The sequence below is a fragment of the Mobula birostris genome, chromosome 18 (assembly GCF_030028105.1).
Source record: "Mobula birostris isolate sMobBir1 chromosome 18, sMobBir1.hap1, whole genome shotgun sequence".
NCBI classification, from domain to species: domain Eukaryota; kingdom Metazoa; phylum Chordata; class Chondrichthyes; order Myliobatiformes; family Myliobatidae; genus Mobula; species Mobula birostris.
In genome coordinates, this window is record NC_092387.1 from 13421206 (window position 1) to 13441744 (window position 20539).

At 40.9% G+C, this 20539-nt stretch overlaps 1 protein-coding gene across 1 annotated transcript in view; it reads left to right on the plus strand.

Moving 5' to 3' along the window:
- The first annotated feature begins 829 nt into the window (after positions 1-829).
- Positions 830-20539, plus strand: part of LOC140211948 (ras-related protein Rab-8B) — a 66513-nt gene continuing 46803 nt past the window's right edge. The window contains exon 1 of the mRNA XM_072282219.1: positions 830-1001. Coding sequence (XP_072138320.1) covers positions 878-1001 — 124 coding nt within the window. The 5' untranslated portion in view covers positions 830-877. The remainder of the gene's footprint in view (positions 1002-20539) is intronic.

Here is a 20539-nt window from a genome sequence, read left to right on the forward strand (position 1 = left end):
AGGTAGAAAAGACTTCCCTCAAGGAAGAGCAGCAATTTGGATCCATGCCTGGTTCGGTGATAAGGACAAAGAGTAATGGTTAACAGATCACGTGCATCTGGAAGGCTGCTCCTAATGGGACTTCACAGGGTCAGCTTTTCATCCCTTTCCTTTTGGAGTGTATATTTCTGATCTATACAAAATCTATATGAGTTCTCTAGCTAGTCCCTCTTCCACAGCCTTTCCCTTCCAGATACATCACGCACCTTTTTGAATGATGTAAAGCCACTGCTGCCACTATAGATGCCAGCCAATACATTCCAGAAGCTTGCAGGTGATAACAAAAACTCGTTTACTGTAAGGAGGAGAGCTTTGGATACAAGAAGTACAGATGGCTCTATATAGGCCAGATAAGCGGCAAACAAGAACCACCCTACCTCTGCTTTTATCAAACGTTTAAATGTTATCAAATGCTTAAATTGGTAGATAACCATCTTCATTTTGGCAAATCAATGTGTACATTTTTTTGTTTCATCGATCTAAGGAGTACATCTCATATAGGAGCTTTTGACATCTACTATTTGAACTCTGGGCCTTTCCTTCTCAAAGCAAAGGGAAAATGCACTTTCATTCCTGCGCATCAATTCCATTCGCAACGCTTAATAACAATAGACTGATAGAAGATAATGAGAAATGAAACTACCCACGGAATGACTGTTCGCAGAGCAGCCGCAGAAAGGACTACAATTCCCATCAGCGATTGCGGCAGTATTTGGGGGGCCCATCGATCCGCGCAATGGCGTCAGCCACCAGCCAATGAGCTGCGAGGCTGCTGGTGACGTTCCGCCCCTCGCGTAGCCACTCTCCCCTCCGCCGCCGCCCGCTCAGCCGTCCCAACATGGCGAAGACGTACGATTACCTCTTCAAGCTGCTGCTGATCGGTGACAGCGGCGTCGGCAAAACCTGCCTCCTTTTCCGCTTCTCGGAGGACGCCTTCAACACGACTTTCATCTCCACGATAGGTGAGTGAGGCTCCCTCCTTCCCCTGGGCCTGCTGGTGTCGGGCTTCCCCCCACCCCACCCTGCTTCCCCCCACCTCCGACCACTTTCCTTTCTCCCCCATCCCCCATGTCTCCGGATCCTAGCGCTAGCCATAGCGGTTTCCACTCGGTCCTTCCCCGGGCTTTCCCTCAGCCCTCCACCACCGTGGGCCCGGTTGTTCGCCCCTTCCCATACCGGGGTCTGCTATTGTCAGTGACCCACTACCGCCACCTGATCTGCTGTCAAGTTGTTTCGCGTGCCTGGCCCCCACCCTCGGGCTTGCTGCTGTCAAGGCGCCTCCCATAGGGCGACAGTTACCGGTTCATATTCTCGGGGCCTGTTACCAACAACGATTCCGTTCTATCGGCAATGATTGCGCTCTCGCAAACACAATCCTGGGATCTGTTGCTGTTAAATGACTGGAAGGGCGCAGTGGTATTTTGATCTTGCTCCGCTACACTGTCTTTGGGCTTTGACTTTGGAGCAGCAGCCCCACCAGAGCACCGACTGCATTGATGGGAGGGGGAAAGTTTTTAAAAAATATATATAGAGGACGGGAATTTTTTTTTTGCACTTTAGTGGTAATTCCCTGGAATAATGAGCGGCCAACGTTAGTAGTTGAAGTACATTCAATAGTCATTTAAGCTGTTAAATAGTTCCATGATAATGCAGGGAGTGTAAAGGCTTGTACTATAGAATTTGGAATTGTGTTGGACACAGACATGGCGGGCCAAATAAGTTTGTGCTGTACTCTTCTGTGTTACTGGTAAAGTTGTTAACCTGGTTCTGTGCTGAGTCATAGCCACTTCTGCAGATCATGGAAGTGCCTCTCGAAAGTTGTGCGCAGGTTAGTCCCTAACTTGGATGATATGTTAGGCATAGACATGCCCTCTCAACCAAGGTGTCGAATCTTTGACCAGACAAAATTATAATGTCATTGTAGATCATATGCTAAGATTACTAGAACTTTAAATATGTTTCAAGACTCGCATGTCTGGCATTGTACTGCTAAGTTGTAAGGTTAAGCATTACAACCTGAATTGAATGAGTTTTGAAATGAGTAGAGTACTTTCATAAAATAAAAATTGTTAACAGTATTCTACAGATTCTCTCTCCATTGCCCTGCTGTATTCTCAACATCTGTTCTCATATTTCCATTCTGTACTATTTTTTTGCTTTGTTGGAGAACTGTTAATTAAGTTTGAGGTCGAAAACCACGATTTAGAATTTCCTGATTGTTTAAAAATGTAACTCAATTTGAGCCATGTTCTGAACACAAATGTCATCTGTTTCATTTTTGATCTGTATATTTCAAGCACCTGTGGAGACTTGTTACAATATTCATCTCAAAACCAAACTTTCAGTACAAATAAAAGCTGATGATCGGGTGTAGATTAGTTTCTGCTTGTCTCATGTGAAGTATGCACACTTCCTGTAGATAGTCCAGCACTTGCCTCAAACCAGAGTAATCCTACCAATTATCATTAAATTATAGTTCCGTATTGGCCCCATGTATTTGCATTTTGTCCATTTCAAACTGGGAAATTCTCATCAGTTGTTGGGAATTTTTTTTTGTGTTCGAAGCATTTTTGAAGAGATTTAGTTTGAATTGTTCACATATTTGTATTGCTTTAATGTACTGCTTTGAGTGCCATTTTACAGATACATCATTTTATATTTGGTAGGTATACCAAACAAGTTGCAACATAGCCATGGCTTCTACATCTAAATGTGATGCCTACTGGCTTTTATACATTGCATTCACTTTAATTTGCATTAGCATGCCAGAGAGAGTTTGGTTTTGTAATAATAATTAGGTTACAGAGGAAGTCTGTTCTATTCAGCTAGTTCTCTACCTGGGCTGCTGATTATACTTAACGTAATGCAGTATCATGTCAGTGTAATATTTTACAATTTCTGCCCACAATTCTTTTAATGTAAGAGTGTACATTTTCTCAACCCTCAAAGTTGCTTAACCACGCATTTGCAGAGCTCCCACGTCAAAGTAGGTTGCAGCTCATGCATTTGGCATTAAGATCAGAAGTTCTGTGTAAATGGAACGGAAGTGGAACTCAAACCTTGTTTGGTGTTTACTTCAGCAAAGATGAGAATAAAGCAAAAGCAGACTTTAGGAAATGCCTAAACCAAAATTGTTAGTAGTATAGGAAATTCTCTGCCCCATTTTTGCCCTTGTCCTAAACTGCTGCAAGTAAAATAACATTTGAACTGGTAAGGATCATTGTTCTCAAGAAAGCAGCATCCATCATTTAAGACCTTCACTATCCAAGGCATTTTTATCATTTCTACCTTCAAGGAGGAGGTCCAGGACCCTGAAGACACACATTTTAAGAATAGCTTCTTTCGCTATGCCATCAGATTTCTCAATGGTCCATGAACATTACCTCACTATTTTTGCTCTCTTTTTGCACTGCTATTTTTTCTCATTGCAACTTATAGTAACTTTTTATGTGTTGCATTGTACTGCTGCCTCAAAACAAATTTCATGACATACGAGGGGTGATTGATAAGTTCATGGCCTAAGGTAGAAGGAGTCAATTTTAGAAAACCTAACACATTTATTTTTCATCATAGTACCCTCCTACATGTACACCCGTAGTCCAGCGGTGGTGGAGCCCTTCTTTGTAGAAGTGATACACAGCAGGGGTGATTGATAAGTTCGTGGCCTAGGGTCGAAGGAGATGAGTTATACAGCTCTCATTACATGCATGTGCAGTACAACTCTTTGAGTGAAAATGCAGAAAGTTTGAAGTTTCTCCTCATCGCCTTCTACCTTAGGCCACAAACTTATCAATCACCCCTGCTGTGGACCACTTCTGGAGGTCCAAGACGCCGACTTCTACAAAGAGGGGATCCATATGCTCCACGACTGCTGGACTATGTGTAAATGTAGGAAAAAATAAATGTGCTGGGTTTTCTGAAATTGACTCCTTCTACCTTAGGCCACGAAGTTATCAATCACCCCTCGTATGTCGGTGGTAGTGAGCCTGATTCTTGACTCGAATTTACCATTACAGATTGTCCTCATTGTCATGAATATCCCTGACACTTAAGATGTAGCTGAGTTACTTTTTCTTAGATCTGTGAAAAGGGTTTAAAATTCTCAGACTGTTGAGTATATTCAAAACTGAGACCATTAGATTTTTTTTGTTCTTATAGTCCAGGGGTGAAAGGAATGAAGAGGAAAATAAAACTGGGCAAGGATTAGCCTTGATCTCATTGAATGGTGAAGCAAATACAAAATATTTTAGGGCTTCCTATTTATGATGTAGGATTTGCACAATTGGTCACCATTTATGTTTGGTTGATTAAAGTGTGTAATAAGACCATTGTTTTTGAAATTTCAAGTAATTCCATTAATTTGAAATTGTGCAATTATAGTGGACAGCTGTGTCCTTATTTGTTTTTTAAGTAAAAAGAAACATAGTGAATAATGGAATTAAATTCCATTCAGGAAGAATTATAATTAAAACAAAATGACAGTCACATAATTGAAAATCCGGTTGTAAAATGTGCTCTGAAGCCTTGATTAATACTGGAGCTAAATTGATTAATGCAAGTTTGTCATTATAGATGGTAACATTTAACTTAAGCTTCACTTAATGGTGGTGAGTCTACTTAATTATTTGGTTTTGTTGTATTTTGATGGAGTCCAGAATTGTGGGCTTCTACAAGTATATGATGTGGTTCAAATGTTTAAACTCTGGCAAATTTGATATAAAGAGTGGTAAATGTGTTTTTTCACCTGCAATAGAAGTTAATTTTGGAATTAGGTTTTGCTGGTTTGTTTCAGCATCTTAAATTTGCTTTTTGTATTTTGGTTTTGTACTGTTCTTAAATGATTGAAGAGAAACCCTACATGATCAAGCAGAATGCCTGTATTTGTTGTCATCTGAACACGTGGACGTGAAACATAGTAAATAATTAAACCAATAACTGAATTTTTAAATTTGTAAACTGTAATATGGATATTTTCATTAAGATTATATCCATTTTGGATCTTTACCACAGTTACAGTATAAATGTGTGAATTCCTTAATTACTGCTTGCATTTTTTAAAATATTCCTCTTTAAAAGTAATAACATTCCCTTTTAATTTTAAAGAATCTGTAAATTCACTTTTGGCAAAGAATGCCTAAGTTTTGGCATTGGGTTGTAATATGAAAACCCACAACATTTTTTGCAGTGATCAGTGTTTTTTTTTTTATCTTCAAAACATTTTCTTTTCTCTTGTTCCTGAACTTGACTATTGATTGCTTTTGTTGGCATTTTTATGCAAATCTGTTGTGGTAGGTGATTTGAGCTGTAAGTGTAGGTCTACTTGGTGACCAGGAAATTATATTCACCTGGGGCTACTGGAGCAGAGATGAGGACTGGAAACTTTGTATCTTCACTACAACGTAAGTGAACATGATTGTTACAGAGACAGAGAAACTGCAACACAGAACTGCTGAAGAAACTCAGTGGGACAAGTAACGTCAAGGGTGGGAAATGGATAGACACAATTTCAGTTGAGACCCAATGATGAAGCTGCTCCAGATGAAGGTCTCAGCTTAAACGATGACTGTTCATTTCCTTCCACGTATGTTGCCTGACCCACTGAGTTCCTATTGCATGGTTTTGTGCTGAAGTTGGTTTGTTATGCCATTGTGGCCAGCCTACCTGAAATTGGTACCAAGCTCTTGACATTAAGGCATCAGACTTCGTACAGTTATGAGACTAGATATTTACAAGTTGAATCTTGAAAAGTTTACTGTAGACTTTGAGCCAAGCATTGTGGCTTTTCATCAGGAAAGATGTAGAGTGTCACAGGGGCTGAGCAAGCCTCCAGGTTGCTATTGATCAAGAGGTGTGACCCATGGGTCAATGCGGCTGAGACATAAGCTGGGGCCTGATCAACCTTGGCAGAGTCTCCTGGGCAAGGGTGTCTGATATTGAGAGACCCGAAACTCCTGATGACCCCAGGTTACATCATTGGTGATGTGTCCCAGTGCATCCTAGGATGTATCTCAGCATTATAGTTAATATAGTTTTAATTGGTGTTTAGAACCAAAATGATAGTCATTCTAAGATCACTCCTTTTCTTTGACTTTTGTTAATTAATTGGAGCAAGGTGTCCATACAATTTCCTTAATGGTTTTCGTGAAGCTGAAACACCCCTCGGGATTAAGGTTCTTTCCCAGTCACGAATCACTCTGCAATCGAAGGTGTTCGATATTTCAGAGAAAGTGTTTGTAATTTACTTTAAAATTGAGAGGTGATGTACTAAGTTAAGTCTATCCATCATCCACCAGATTAAAATAATGTTATACATAAATTATATCAGTGGAGGTGGAGCTGATTCCAGTTAATTGGGACACATCGACACCAGTATATTTTGACCCAATTAAGCGGTTGCTCCAATAGGCAAAGTTTCATGGAAATAGTTAAAAAGGTACAGTATAAAAAAAGTCAAATTACCATTTAACTGAGTAACAAATTACGTATTTCAATAAAATACAGAAGAAATTAGAACATTACCAATACCGCTACAGTACTATAAAATTCTGTATTGGTTCCTAATAGTTACTGACAGAGAAATTCATCCATTGTACACTGTTGTGTTCTTTTGATTGTAAATTAACAAAATTAGTGCAGACACAGATTGCAGATAATGGATTGCCTTCGTTCAGTACTCTTGATGATTGCATCTTCCAAATCTTCATTTTCATTGTAACATTCAAGATGATTGTCAATACCTTCAAATTCTTCCTAGTCTTTAACTTGTTGAAGTAGTGAAATTGTTTTATTTTCACTCCCAGTTGTTTCTGGCATCTCCAAGCCTGAATGCTGAAACCGCAGTGAGCAAACCCGTTCAGAATTGTCTTGGTGCTTATTTCTCACCAACTATCGGTAATAAAAATCACTGCTTTTTGAACTCAAAACACATGCAACTGGAGCGATTTTAAAAAAACTGTTCAGTGACAGTTTCCTGTCCCAATAATTGGATGGTGTCACAAATAAACAAAGGGAATCCCGGCTATTTTCTTGGTTCATCTTTTTTATCTTTAAAAGTTGCCCCAAATAAGCGGCTGTCCCATTAACCGGAATTCTCTGCAATCAGTCATTAATTGAACATGTGCCATGTTTTTTGTATCCATTAATTTATGTCAAACATACGAAATATGTTTTTATATAGCTTGTTTACAGTGTAAAAGCTTATTTGATTGCTACTATCATTCTAGCATCAGATACTATGGAGAAGATGGGAAACATAGCTGGGTGAATGCTCTGTTCTACCACTATGCTGAACACAATTAACATTTGGGGTTGTATATTGATTGTTAAAATGGTATCTGTGCATTTGGTTTGATTGAAGAAGTCTAGGGCATATATCACAACAAACACAGAATACGAGAGGAACCTGGTGAGTTGGGAAACGTCTACAGAGGTGAATAAACAGTTGATATTTCAGACCAAGACACTTCCTTAAGACAAAGATGCTGCATAACTTGCTGAGTTCCTCCATGGTTGCTCAAGATATCCAGCATTTGCAGAATCTCTTGTCTGTGGCATATATGGCCACGTCTGGCCCATGAGGTCTCTTTCTTGTTTTCTCCTTTCCCCAGTGTAATAGAGAAGCCTAGTTGAAAGAGAGAGACTGGTAGTGAGAGGTACACCAAATGTATTGAAGGGAAGAAAATTGTAATATTACTACTGCATTAAGTCAGCCTTTTCTTAAAATGTAAATTACTTCCATTAGTTCATGTCCAGAGTGTTTCCATTGTTTGTCCCAAGGGTATTATACAACGGTTTCATCTTGGCCTGTTTCACTGCTTAAACGCGGTGATGTTTCCAAAGCAAGAATGGAGTATAACAGACAAAAGTTGCGAGTGATTTTCACAAACCCTAACATAATATAACCCAAGTGAAAGGGCATTCATTTTGCATTTTCAGTTCATACATGTCTTTTATTGCTGGTCATCGAAAACCTTGACCAGCTTCTCTAGATCTGTGGTTGAAAGTGTGCAGGCTGGCTGCATTACGGCCTGGTATGGGAAGCAGCCTTGAATGGAAAATCCTACAAAAGATAGTGGATTCAGCCTAGTACATCAGGGTTAAGCCTTCCCAACCATTGAGCACATCGATATGAAACATTGTCATAGAAAATCAGTATCCATCATCAAAGATCCTCACCACCCTTTTCTCGCTGCTGCCGTCGGGTAGAGGGTAGGGTGCTTCAGTACTCACACCACCAGCTTCAAGAACGGTTACTACACCTCAACCATCAGGCTCTTGAACCAAAGGGGATAACTGCACTTATCTGTTGAGGTGTTCCCACAACCAATGCTCTCACTTTAAGGTCTTTTTGTCTTGTTATTTTGTACTCTCATTATTTATTGCTATTTATTTTTTATTTGCACTGTTTTCTATGTTCTTGCTCTTTCATTGATCCTGTGTACAATTACTGTTCTATAGATTTGCTCAGTATGCTCGCAGGAAAAAGAATCTCAGTGTTGTTGAATGTGGTGACATGTATGTACTCTGATAATAAATTGAACTTTGATTTTAGGAAGCTCCATGCAAGTGTTGGAAAACTGAAATTGATTATTGAAAATACACAGTTATTGTCAGTAAAGGTCAGACAAGCAAATATCTTCATAGCTGTTAATTTTTCTCTCCAGACATCTCTGGAAATAATCATGTCTAAATTTTGTCTTCTGCATTATGTTGTAGTTATAATGCTGTTAAGTGACTCAGAAAGACATCAGGTTGCTAAAGCTTCGATTGAAACCTTGTTTACCTGCTCCTTTGTTGCATGGACTGCTTAGTGATACTCAATAGATTTTCTATCTGACTGACAATTGGATTTGATTCTACCAGTTGATAGGGTGGCTGCTGTCAATTTAGGGTTTAAGATTAGACCTCTTCTGTTTTCCCTGCCAGTAGTAATAATTTATCTGTACTTTTTCAGGTAGATTGAGTTATTTTTGGTAATCGCACATTTTTAATAATTTTTAATCACAAATCTTTCTCCTCTATTTTAACATCTACTGTGTTTTAAACTTTAGAGATGATTAACATCCTGGTTCAAAATGTGAAATATAGATTATATTTGTCTTTCATTACTGGTTATATTTTAGACGTAAAGATAGGTTATGGTATAGTTTTTGGGGAATCGGTTGTTGGAGATCTGCCAGAATACATGACCATGCACTTTTCTACACTATATTCCTTCTGTCATTTATTTGCTCATTCCCCCAATATGTCTTAAGTCTTTTGGCAGACACCCTGCTTCCTAAACCTCCTCCTCCCTCCCCCCCACCTATCTTCATATCATCTGCAAACTTGACCACATAGTCATCAATTGGTTAATCAAGATAATTGACATATAACGTAAAAAGAAATGGTTTCAATACTGACTCCTGTGGCATACAACTAGTCACCACTAGCCATTCAATATTCCCACCTTTTGCCTCCTGACGGTCAGCCAATCTTCTATACGTGTTAATAACTTTCCTGAAATATCATGGACACTTAGCTTGTTAAGTAGCCTTAAGTGTGGCACCTTGTCAAAGGCCTTCTGAAAACATAACTGTATACACTGATGCCCCCTGACACTCACATTTTTGCAATACTACTAATGTCTTCCATAGTGAAGACTGACAAAGTACATAAGTTCTTCCACCATTTCTTCATCCCCTATTACTACCTCTCCAGTGTCATTTTCCAGCGGTCTGGTATCCACTCTTGTCCCAAAATAAATTCTAAAAATATATATATTTTAGAACTTTTTAAAAGATTAAATTATTTTTAGAATTTTATTTATCTGTCTATTTAATGATACGGCATGGCACAGGCTTCCAACCCTTCAATCCACACTAACCCAGCAAACCCTGACAAAACCCTGACCTAATCACGAGACAGTGTACGATTACCAATTAATCTGCCTGGTATATCTTTGGACTGTGGGAGGATACTGGAAGATCTAGGGAAAACCCATGAAATTAGTTGCCTCCTGTTCGTAAAAGCTTCCCAATCCTCTACCTTCCCACTAAATTTTGCCATATTATATGCCCTCTCTTTAGTTTTTAAGCTGTTTTTGACTCCCCTTATTAGTCATGGTTGCCTCATCCTCCCATTAGAATACTACCTCATGTTTGGGAGGTTTCTTTCCTGTGTCTTCCAAATTTACCCCAGAAACATGAGGCATTGCTATTCTGTCATCCCTGCAAGTGTCCCCTTCCAGTCAACTGTGGCCAGCTCCCCTCTCATGCCTCTGTAATTCCCTTTGGTCAGCTGTAACATTGATGCATCCAATTTTAATTTCTCCTTTTCAAACTGCAGGGTGAATCCTATCATATTATAATCACTGCCTCCGAAGGGTTTCTTTACCTTAAGCTTCCTAATCAAATCCAGGTCATTACATTACAAACAAGAGAAAACCTGCAGATGCTGGAAATCCGAGCAACGCACACAAAATGCTGAAGGAACTCAGCAGGCCAGGCAGCATCCATGGGGGGGGGGGAATAAGCACAGTCGACGTTTTGGGCCAAACTGCTTTGGCATGCATAGCATGAAGTTATCCCCTTTTTTCAAGAGCTTGATGATTGAGGGGTAATAACTGTTCCTGAACCTGGTGGTGAGTTCTGATGCTCCTGTACCACCTTCCTGAGGGCAGCAGTGAGAAGAAAGCATGACCTGGGTGGTGGGGATCCTGATGATGGATGCTGCTTTCGAGCAACAGAGCTCTGTGTAGATGTGCTCAGTGGTGGGGAGGGCTTTACCCGTGATGGAATATCCATTACTTACTGTAGGAATTTCTGTTCAAGGACATTGGTGTTTCCATACCAGGCTGTGAAGCAGCCAGTAAAATATACTCTCCACCACACATCTAAAGAAGTTAGTCAACGTTATAGATATCATGCTGAATCTTTGCAGATTCCTGAGGAAATAGGGGTGCTGCCATGTTTTCTCTGTAACTGCACTTGCCTGCTGGAGCCAAGACAGGCCCTCTGAAATTATAACATTGAGGAAGTTAAAGTTGCTGACCCTGTCTATCTCAGATCCCCCGAAGAGGAATGGCTCATGAACCTTTGGTTTCATCCTCCTGAAGTCAAAAATCAGCTCCTTGGTTGTGCTGACATTGAGTTAGAGGTGGCCAGAATTTCAATCTCCCTCCTATGATAGTGATGTCGTCAGCAAACAAATATGGCATTAGAGCTGTGCTTGGCCACATTAGTCACAAGTGTAAAGTGAGTAGAACAGGGGGCTAAGAATGCAGCCCGTACACCTGTGCTGATGGAGATTATGGCGGCAATGTTGCCAATCCAAACTGATGGGGTCAGCAAGTGAGAAAATCAAGAACCCAATTGCACAAGGAGGTATTGAGGCCAAGGTTTTGAAGCTTATTGATTAGTTTTGAGAGGATGATAGTATTGAATGCCAAGGTGTAGTTGATAGAGCACATCCTGATGTATTCACCCTTGCTGTCCAGATGTTTCAAGGTTGAGTGAAGTGCCAATGAAATAGCATCTGCTAAGGACCTGTTGTGCTGATAGGCAAACTGGAACTGATTCAAGTCGCTTCTCAGGCAGGAGTTGATATGTTTCCTCACCATCTTCTAAGCACCATGTACAAAAGTATGTAAATGTTCCTGGACAATAGTCATTAAAGCAGGTTACTACGTTCTTCTTTGGTACTGATATAATTGAGGCCTGTCTAAAGCAGGTTCGTATCACATACTGCTGAAGCAAGGGGTTAAAGATTTCAGTGAGCGCTCCAGCTAGTTGATCAGCACAGGTCTTTAGTAATCTGCCAAGTACCCCATCTGAGGCGATGCTTTCTGTGGGTTCACCTTCCTGAAGGATGCTCTCACATCAGCCTCAGACAGAAATCATGGACTCCGAGTCTGGAGAGTTTGTGATAGTTCCTCCATGTTTCTACAGTCGAAGCGAGTACAAACGGTATTGAGCTGATCTGGAAGTGAAGCCTTGTTGTCATCTATGTCGCTTGGTTTCACTTTGTAAGAGTTCATAGCATTCAAGCCCTGCCAAAACTGTCGAGCATCCTTGATTCAAGTTCGGAATTCCCACTTCGCCTGTGAGATGACTTTTCAGAGATTGTACCTGGACCCCTTGTAACTTCCTTGAGTGGCAGAATAAAGATGCCTCTGATTTGGCCCTCAGCAGATTGCAGATCTCATGGTTCATCCACGCTTCTGATTAGGAAAAACTGACTTTGTGGGGACTCACTGATCTACGACAGTTTCCATAAAATCAATGACAACCATGGTGTATTCATTCAGATTCACAGGTGATTCCTTGAATATGGCCCAGTCAGTCAACTCAAAGCAATCCCATAGCCACTCATCTTCCTCCCGCACCACTTCTTTGGTATGAGCTGAAGCTCAGTTATCTTCGGCTCATACGGGAGACTGAGGAACTGATAGATCGGAGTTACAGAAAGGTAGTTACCTTTGGGTTGCAGGAGGCAAGAAACTAGTGACTGTCAGGTGAATAAAGGGAAATGGGCAGCCAGTACAGAGTACCCCCGTGGGCATCCCCTCCACTTTGGATACCGTTGAGCGGGACGACCTACTAGGGGAGAGCCGCAGCGACTGGGTCTTGCGCACCGAGTTTGGCATTATGGTTCAGGAAAAAAGGTGAAGGAGACTACATTAGTGATGGGAGATTACTTAGAGGAATAGAGATGAGATTCTGTAGACGTGATGGAGACACCCAGATCATGAATTGCATCCCAGGTGCCAGACTCAAGGACATCTCTTGGATTAGAATGCCCTGGACACAATGTGGAAGAGTGAGTAGCCAGTAGTCTTGGTACATATTGGCACCAATGATGTAGATAGGAAAGGTGAGGAAGTCCTGAAGAGAGATTTTAGGGAGCTAGGTAGAAACCTGAAAAGCAAGACTTCCTGGGTAGTAATCTCTGGATTTCTGTCTGTGCCACATGGCAGTGAGAGTAAGAATAGGAGCATTTGGCAGATGATTGCATGGCTGAGAGGTTCAGATTTCTGGATCATGGGGATCTCTTCTGGGGAAGATATGACCTGTACAAATGGGTTGGTTACACCTGAACTCGGGGGACCAATGTCCTTGCGAGCAGGTTTGCTAGAGTTGTTTGGGAGGGTTTAAACTAATCTGACAGGGGAATGGGAACCAGTGGTAGTGCTGAGGATAAGGTAGTTGGTTTACAAGCAGGCAGTGTGCAGTGAGACTCCTAGTAAGGACAGGCTGATGATAGGTCAAAATTGTTGACAATGGGATGAGCTGCAATGTAAAAGGGAGGCTAACTCGAAAAGGGTGATGAATGCAGGACTGAAGTGTTATATTTGAATGCAAGCAATATATGGAATCTGGTATATGAACTTGTAGCACAGTTACAGATTGACATGTTTGACATTGTGGGCATTACTGAGTTGTGGCTGAAAGAAGATTATAGCTGGGAATTTAATGTCCAAGGATAAGCGTTGTATCAAAAGGCCAGTCAGGTAGACAGAGAGGGTGGGGTAACTCAGTTGGTAAAAAAATAAAATCGAGTAATTAGAAAGAGGTGACATTGGATTGGAAGGTATAGAATTGTTGTGAGTAGAGCTAAGAGGCTGCAAGGGTACAAAGACCCTGGTAGGATTTATATACAAACCTCCAAACTGTAGCAAAGATGTGGTCTACAAATTACAACAGGAGATGGAAAATGCATGTCAAAATGGCAATGTTACGATGGGCATTTCGGTATGCAGGTAGATTGGGAAAAATCAGGTTGGTGCTGGATCTCAGGAGGGGGAGTTTGTAGAGTGCCCATGAGGAATAGAGAGCTTTTTAGAGCAGCTTGTAGTTAAGCCCGTAAGGGGATCAGTTATTCTAGATTCAGAATTGATTAGAGAGCTTAAGGTAAAGGAACCCTTATGGGTAGTGATCATAATATGATAGAATTCACCATGCAATTTGAGAAGGAAAAGCTAAATCAGGTGTATCAGTACTACAGTGGAGTAAAGGAAATTTCAGAGGCATGAGAGAGGAGCTGGCCAAAATTGATTGGAAGGGGACTCTAGCAGGGATGATGGCAGAGCAGCAATGACTGATGTTTCTGAGAGCAATCCAGAAGGCACATCCCAAGGATGTAGTACTCTAAAAGCAGGATGATGCAACCATGGGTGACGAGAAGTCAAAGGCAATATAAAAGCCAAAGAGAGGCCATATAATAGAGGGGAAAAAAGTGGGAAGTTAGAGGATTGTGAAGCTTTTAACAACCAACAGAAAGCGACTAAAAAAAGTCAAAGAAAGGATGGATTTTGTAAGTAAGCTAGCCAGGAATATTAAAGAGGATGCAAAAAGTCTCTTCAGATACATGAAGTGTTAAAAAGAGGCGAGTAGATAAAAAACCACTAGGAAATGATGTTGGAGAGGTAGTGAAGGTCAAGGAAATGGTGGATGGACTGAAAAAGTATTTTGCATCAATCTTCACTGATGAAGACACCGACAGTATGCCAGAAGTTCAAAAGCCTCAGGGCTGAAGTGATTGAAGTTGCTATCTCTAAGGAGAAGGTGCTTGGGGAAACTGGAAGCTCTGAAGGAAGATTTATCACCTGGACCAGATGGTTTACATTCCAGTTTTCTGAAAGGGATGGTTGAAGAGATTGTGGAGACATTAGTAATGATCTTTCAAGAAGCAGTGGGTTCTGGCATGAGTCCGGAGGACTGGAAAATTGCAAATGTCACTTCACTCTTCAAGAAGGGAGAGGCAGAAGAAGGGAAATGATGGGCCAATTGGTGATTGGGGAGATGTTGGAGTCAATTGTTAAGGATGTGGTCTTGGGGTACTTGGCACATGATAAAATAAACCAAAGTTGGCATGGTTTCCTTAAAGGAAAATCTTGTCTGACGAATCTGTTGGAATTCTTTGAAGAAATAGCAAACAGGATAGACAAAGGAGAATCGATGGAATTTGTGTACTTGGATTTTCAGAAGGCCTTTGACAAGGTGCTGCACTTCAGGCTGCTTAACAAGATACGAGCCCATGGCTTCACAGGAATGATACGAGCGTGGTTAGAGCATTGGCTGATTGACCAGAGGTATAGAATGGGAATAAAGGGAGTCTTTTCTGATCGGCTGCCGGTGACTAGTGATGTTCTGCAGAGGTCGGTGTTGGAACAGCTTTTTGTATTGTATTGGTTGCTTTATGGCTGATAGAAAGTTAGGTAGAGGGGCAGGCAGTGTTGAAGAAGCAGAGAGGCTACAATAGGAATTAAACAGATTTGGATAATGGGCAAAGAAGTGGCAGATTGTATGCTGTGTCGGGAAGTATATGGTCACGCACGTGGGTAGAAGAGATAAAACTGTAGACGGAGAGAATTCAAAAATCTAAGATGCAAAAGTCCTCGTGCTGGATTTCCTAAAGGTTAATTTGTAGGTTGAGTCAGTGGTGAGGAAAACAAATACAATGTTAGTATTCGTTTTGAGAGGATTAGAATATGAAAGCAAGGATGTAAAGCTGGGGCTTTATAGGGCACTGGTGAGGCCTCACTTGGAGTATTGTGAGCAGTTTTAGGCCCCTTTTCTAAGTAAGGATATACTGACCTTGGAAAGTTCAAAGGAGATTCACAAAAATGATTCAGGGGTTGAAAGGCTTATATGAGAAGTGTTGGATTACCCTGGGCTAGTACTCACTGGAATTCAGAAGAATGAGGAGGGATCTCATTGAAACCTATCAGATGTTGAAAGGCCTCAATAGAGTGAATGTTTCCTATGGTGAGGGAGTCTTAAGTCCAGAGGGAACAGCCTCAGAATAGAGGGATGTCCAGTTAAACAGAGATGAGGAACTTCTCTAGCTAGAGAGTGGTGAATGTGTGGAATTCGTTGCCAACACAGAGAAGGCAGGAGATGGGGCCGAGAGGGAAACGTATCAGCCATGATGGAAATAGCGGAGCAGACTGGATGGGCCAAATGTCCTAATTCTGTTCCTATATCTTATGGTCTTTGTTGTCCTAATGTCTGGAGCCTTGCTGTTCAGCCTCTGCCTGTATGCAAGTAGGTGAAGGACAGACAATTGCTCAGATTTCCAAAAGCGCAGTGGGCATGAAATGGTAGGCATTCCTTATTTCAGTATAGCAGAGTTCAGAGACTATTGCAGGTCCTTATTGACTAAAGTTTACTCCATATCACAGGACAAAGGTACTCCCTATCATCATCCACTTGTACAACACCACTCTCCAAACTAAAGATTCATGGTTACACCCTTGAAAATGTGAACAGCTTATCTTATCCTGAGTGTCCCCACCTTGGCAAATATGAGTGAACTTTGGTACATCCTTCAATATGCCAATGCAGCCACTGTACAACGGGGGGAAAAGGGTGCTTGAAAATCAGGATCTTAAGCCTTGCATAAAACACTGTTCACTGTCCTTCCCTTATACGTCTGACCCTTGGATTACTGATATCACCACTCTTGGCAAAGATTCCAAGTTCTTTCCTAGTCCAGTGTTCCTGGCACTAAGGCAATGATTGTACTGCCAGCTCCCCTGGGCAGGCCATATTTCAGACACGAGACAGGTACATGTTTTCGTGAAAGTGCAGTTGCAGGTAGACAGGGTGATGTGGAAGGCTTTTGGCATACTGTCCTTCATCAGATAGGGCATTAAGTATACAAGTTGGGATGTTTTGTTGCCGTTATACAAGACATTGGTTAGGCTTCATTTGGAATATTATGTTTGATTTTAGTCACCTTGCTGTAGCAAAAATGCCTTTAAGCTGAAAAGAGTTCAGAGATCTACACACACAAAATGCTGGAGGAACTCAGCAGGCTGGGCAGCATCGAGGAAAAGAGTACAGTCGATTTTTCGGGCTGAAACCCTTCAAAAGGACTGGAGAAAAAAATCTGACGAGTAGATTTAAAAGATATGGGGATGGAAGAGAGAAACATAAGGTGATAGACGAAACCTGAAGATGGAGGGATGACGTGAAGAGCTGCAAAGTAAAATTGATAAAAGAGACAGAAGGCCATGGAAGAAAGAAAGGTGGAGGAGCACCAGAGGGAGGCGATGGGTGGGCAAAGAGATAAGGTGAGAGAGGGAAAAGGGGATGGGAAAGGAGGGGGGTGGGGGGGCATTACTGGAAGTTCAAGAAATTGATGTTCATGCCATCAGATTGGAGACTACACAGAAGGATGTTGCTAGGGCTCAAAGGCCTGAGTTATAGGGAGAAGTTGAGCAGGTTGGTGCTTTCTTTCCCCCCCACTGGCGTACAGGAGAATGAGCGGAGGCTTAATTGGAACCTGAGGGGCAGTTTTTAACCCAGAGAGTGGTCAGTATATGGAATGAATTGCCGCAGGAAGTGGTTGAGGCAGATATATTAACAACGGTTGGACAAGTACTTGATAGAAAAGGTTTAGAGGGATTTAGATTGAAGGTGGGATTAATTTGGATGAAAAACTTGGTCAGCATGGACTTGTTGGGCTGAATGGGCTCTGACTCTAAGCCAAGTGAAAATGTTGGAGCGTATCATTTCAAATATCCTTCCCGTTTGCCTGATAGGTGCCTCCTACTCCATCTGTAGTAGAGTGTGCAGATCCCACAATGGCCTCAGCTGTCACCTCAGATCTGGCATGGGAGCCAGTCATTATTGATCCAGGAAGGTGCAGAGGAAACAGAAAGAGGGGCACTGTGTAAATGTTGAATTTGTAATTTATAGAACATGCATTTGTTGTAGACCAAGAAACTGGGATTCCTAAGGCTTCTATTAAGCTAAATATTTTATTTTGCAATATCTTTGGGTCAGTGTTTGTAAGATGTTGAAACTGATTTGTGGGACGATTTTTACTGAATATTATGGCGATATAAAAAATTACGAAAATAACTTTGTTCTAAATAAATTAAACAACTATTCCCATCAAACCCACTCGGATTCTACCATCCATCTACACACCAATGACAGTTTACAGTGGCAAATTAATATACCAACTTGCATGTCTTTGGAAAGTTGAGGAAATTGGAGATCTCAGTAGAAAGTGCAAGCTCCATGGCAGTACCCACAGTCAGGTCAGGTCAGGATTGAGCCCAGATCTTTCGAGCGGGGAAGCAGCTGCTGTCTGCCATCGCAGTTCTGTTGGCTTGGTGCAGACATCTCAACAGATTTAAATAATATCAGGATGTATAGTCAGGGATGCGGGCCAAATGTTGGAAAGCAGAATTGGGCAACAGAGCGCTTTCTAATTGGCACAAATAGAATGACTACCTCTGCCATAATTTTTCTGAATCTTGTTATTTGTGAGTGTTTCTTAATCGTGAATCAAAGTTCATTTAAGTGCTCCTGAATTTTAGGTTAGCATGTCATGGATTGTAATTTAGTATCTTGCCCATCAAAGGTTCAGAGCATCATTTTATTGTCAAAGTATGCATGTACAACTCTGATATTTGTCTACTCCAGATAACCAGAAAATACAGAAAGACTATGAGAGTTGTTGAAGAAAAGACATCAACTTCACCCCTCCCAGCACAAAAAAGAAAAAGAAACAAAACTTGCAAACCCCAAAATCCCCCACCCCTCCCTCACAGTAAAAAAAACAGCAACAATAGCAACAAATCCCCAACTGCTCCCCACAGAAGAACATAATAATCCCCCAACTCTCTCACTCACAGAAAAAAAGTGAAAATAGTAACAAATCCCCAACAGAAAAAGCTAACAGATCACCCACTCGCCAATCAGCCACGAGAGAGAAAACACCAAAAAACCAAAGGAGACCAATATAAAGTACGGTCTGATAATCACATAAATCTCAGGATATTGAAAACATCTTTCCGTCAGCATACGAGGCAAGCAGCCGCCCGAACTCAGTCCTTCCATGAAGAATTACTGCCATGCCGAGTTTGAACACCACCGAACCTGCTGCTGACCCTTGTTGTCCCACTGGCCCTCGTTGGGAGTAATTGCTGACCCCATCCGCGTACACCTTGATGCTTCAATCTTCCTTACCGCTTCGAGATGGAGTCATTCATAACCCCGTGCCCTGTCTTTGGTGACAGTTTGTCTTAACTCTCCGTTCAACACAAAATTTAGTGAATATTTTGTTAATGGTATTTCCAAAAGTTAGCATCTACACAGGCAAAATGTGTTTTTTTGTGTGTGTGAACGAAGCATTAACAATGTTTGGTTAGTTCCTGTTAAGCTGTTCAAGAAATTTCAGCTGAATTGTTTAGATTTGATTATTTATGAAGTAGCAAAATAAGGGAAGATAATGGAAATAAATAGCACAGTTGAGTTCATTTTGGATTGCTAAGATGGACAATGTGTTGAGTAACTTTGTATCTAACTTTGCTAATTTTATGTGATTTATTTGTATGAATCTACAAACGTTTGTATTTTTTATCTGCCTCTTTTGTCACAGGCAAAGTTTGTATAAAGCTGTCATGTCTAGGCCGTAACTGAATGATCATCGTAAAGATGTTCTTTATCACATGGCCACTTCCAAAGAGGCAAATCAAGGTATTTATAGAAAAGTTCAAATCAAGGAAAACGTTTCCCAAAATTGATTAACCTAACAATAAATATCGCGATACATTTTAAACTGTTTCCCAATAAGGTCCTGGTGTTTATAGGCAGATAAAATGCAAATCAACCTTCAGAGATAAAATACAACTAATGCTTTAAGTTGAATGAGAAAAAAAGACAGACCAATGTTAAGTGAAGAACCCATGTCTGATAGCATGGTTATCTCAAGCAGTGTAAACGGTACAGAATTTCTATATTGCAGTGTTGTAGCTTCATCATTTCTCTTTTAGAACTGCAATAATTTTTCAGTTGAATAAAATAAAAAATGCTGAAGATATTAGGTCAGGTAGTGTGAGTGAGTATTAATATTTTGGTTCACAGAACTTTTTTGGAACTGGAGAAGTAAGAGTAAATATGTTTTGTTTTTCTGAGAAGGGAGAGGATTGAAGAGGGCTGAGTGAATACCGTTGATTAGATGAAGATCAAGAGAACCTATGATTCTGGATAGGTGCCTTATCTGAGCAATATATGCTTGTTAAATTGAATATTTCTTGAAGAGTGTACATAGAAGGTGATGAGGTAGAGGCTATAACAAGTTGGGGTGGGGACAGATCTCTGAAATCAAGAGATAACAGAGCAACTGGATTGTGGTGGGTGGAAACTGTCACTTCAGAGCTTTGCCACTACTTGCCTTTTCATGATTGACCTCACCATCTTTAAGTTCTCTGTTTTTCTGCACCAGTTCTTAATCTCCTGGCCATTTTCTCAGAATAAGGGTGAAGTGAGTTTTTTTTAAACTTGAAACTTCGTTTGTGAATTCTCTCCCCAGAGCAGTGTGAATGATCACTTGACTTTATTCAAGTTAAAAGATTTTTTTTTGAAACTGAGGAAACCAGGACATTATTAGCTAACTTGAGCTCAGGGATCCACTGTGATCATCGGATGGTAAATAGGATTGTGTCAATGGAAGTCTGCTTGCATTTCATAGAAACTACAATGTTTGAAAGTGCTCCATCTCT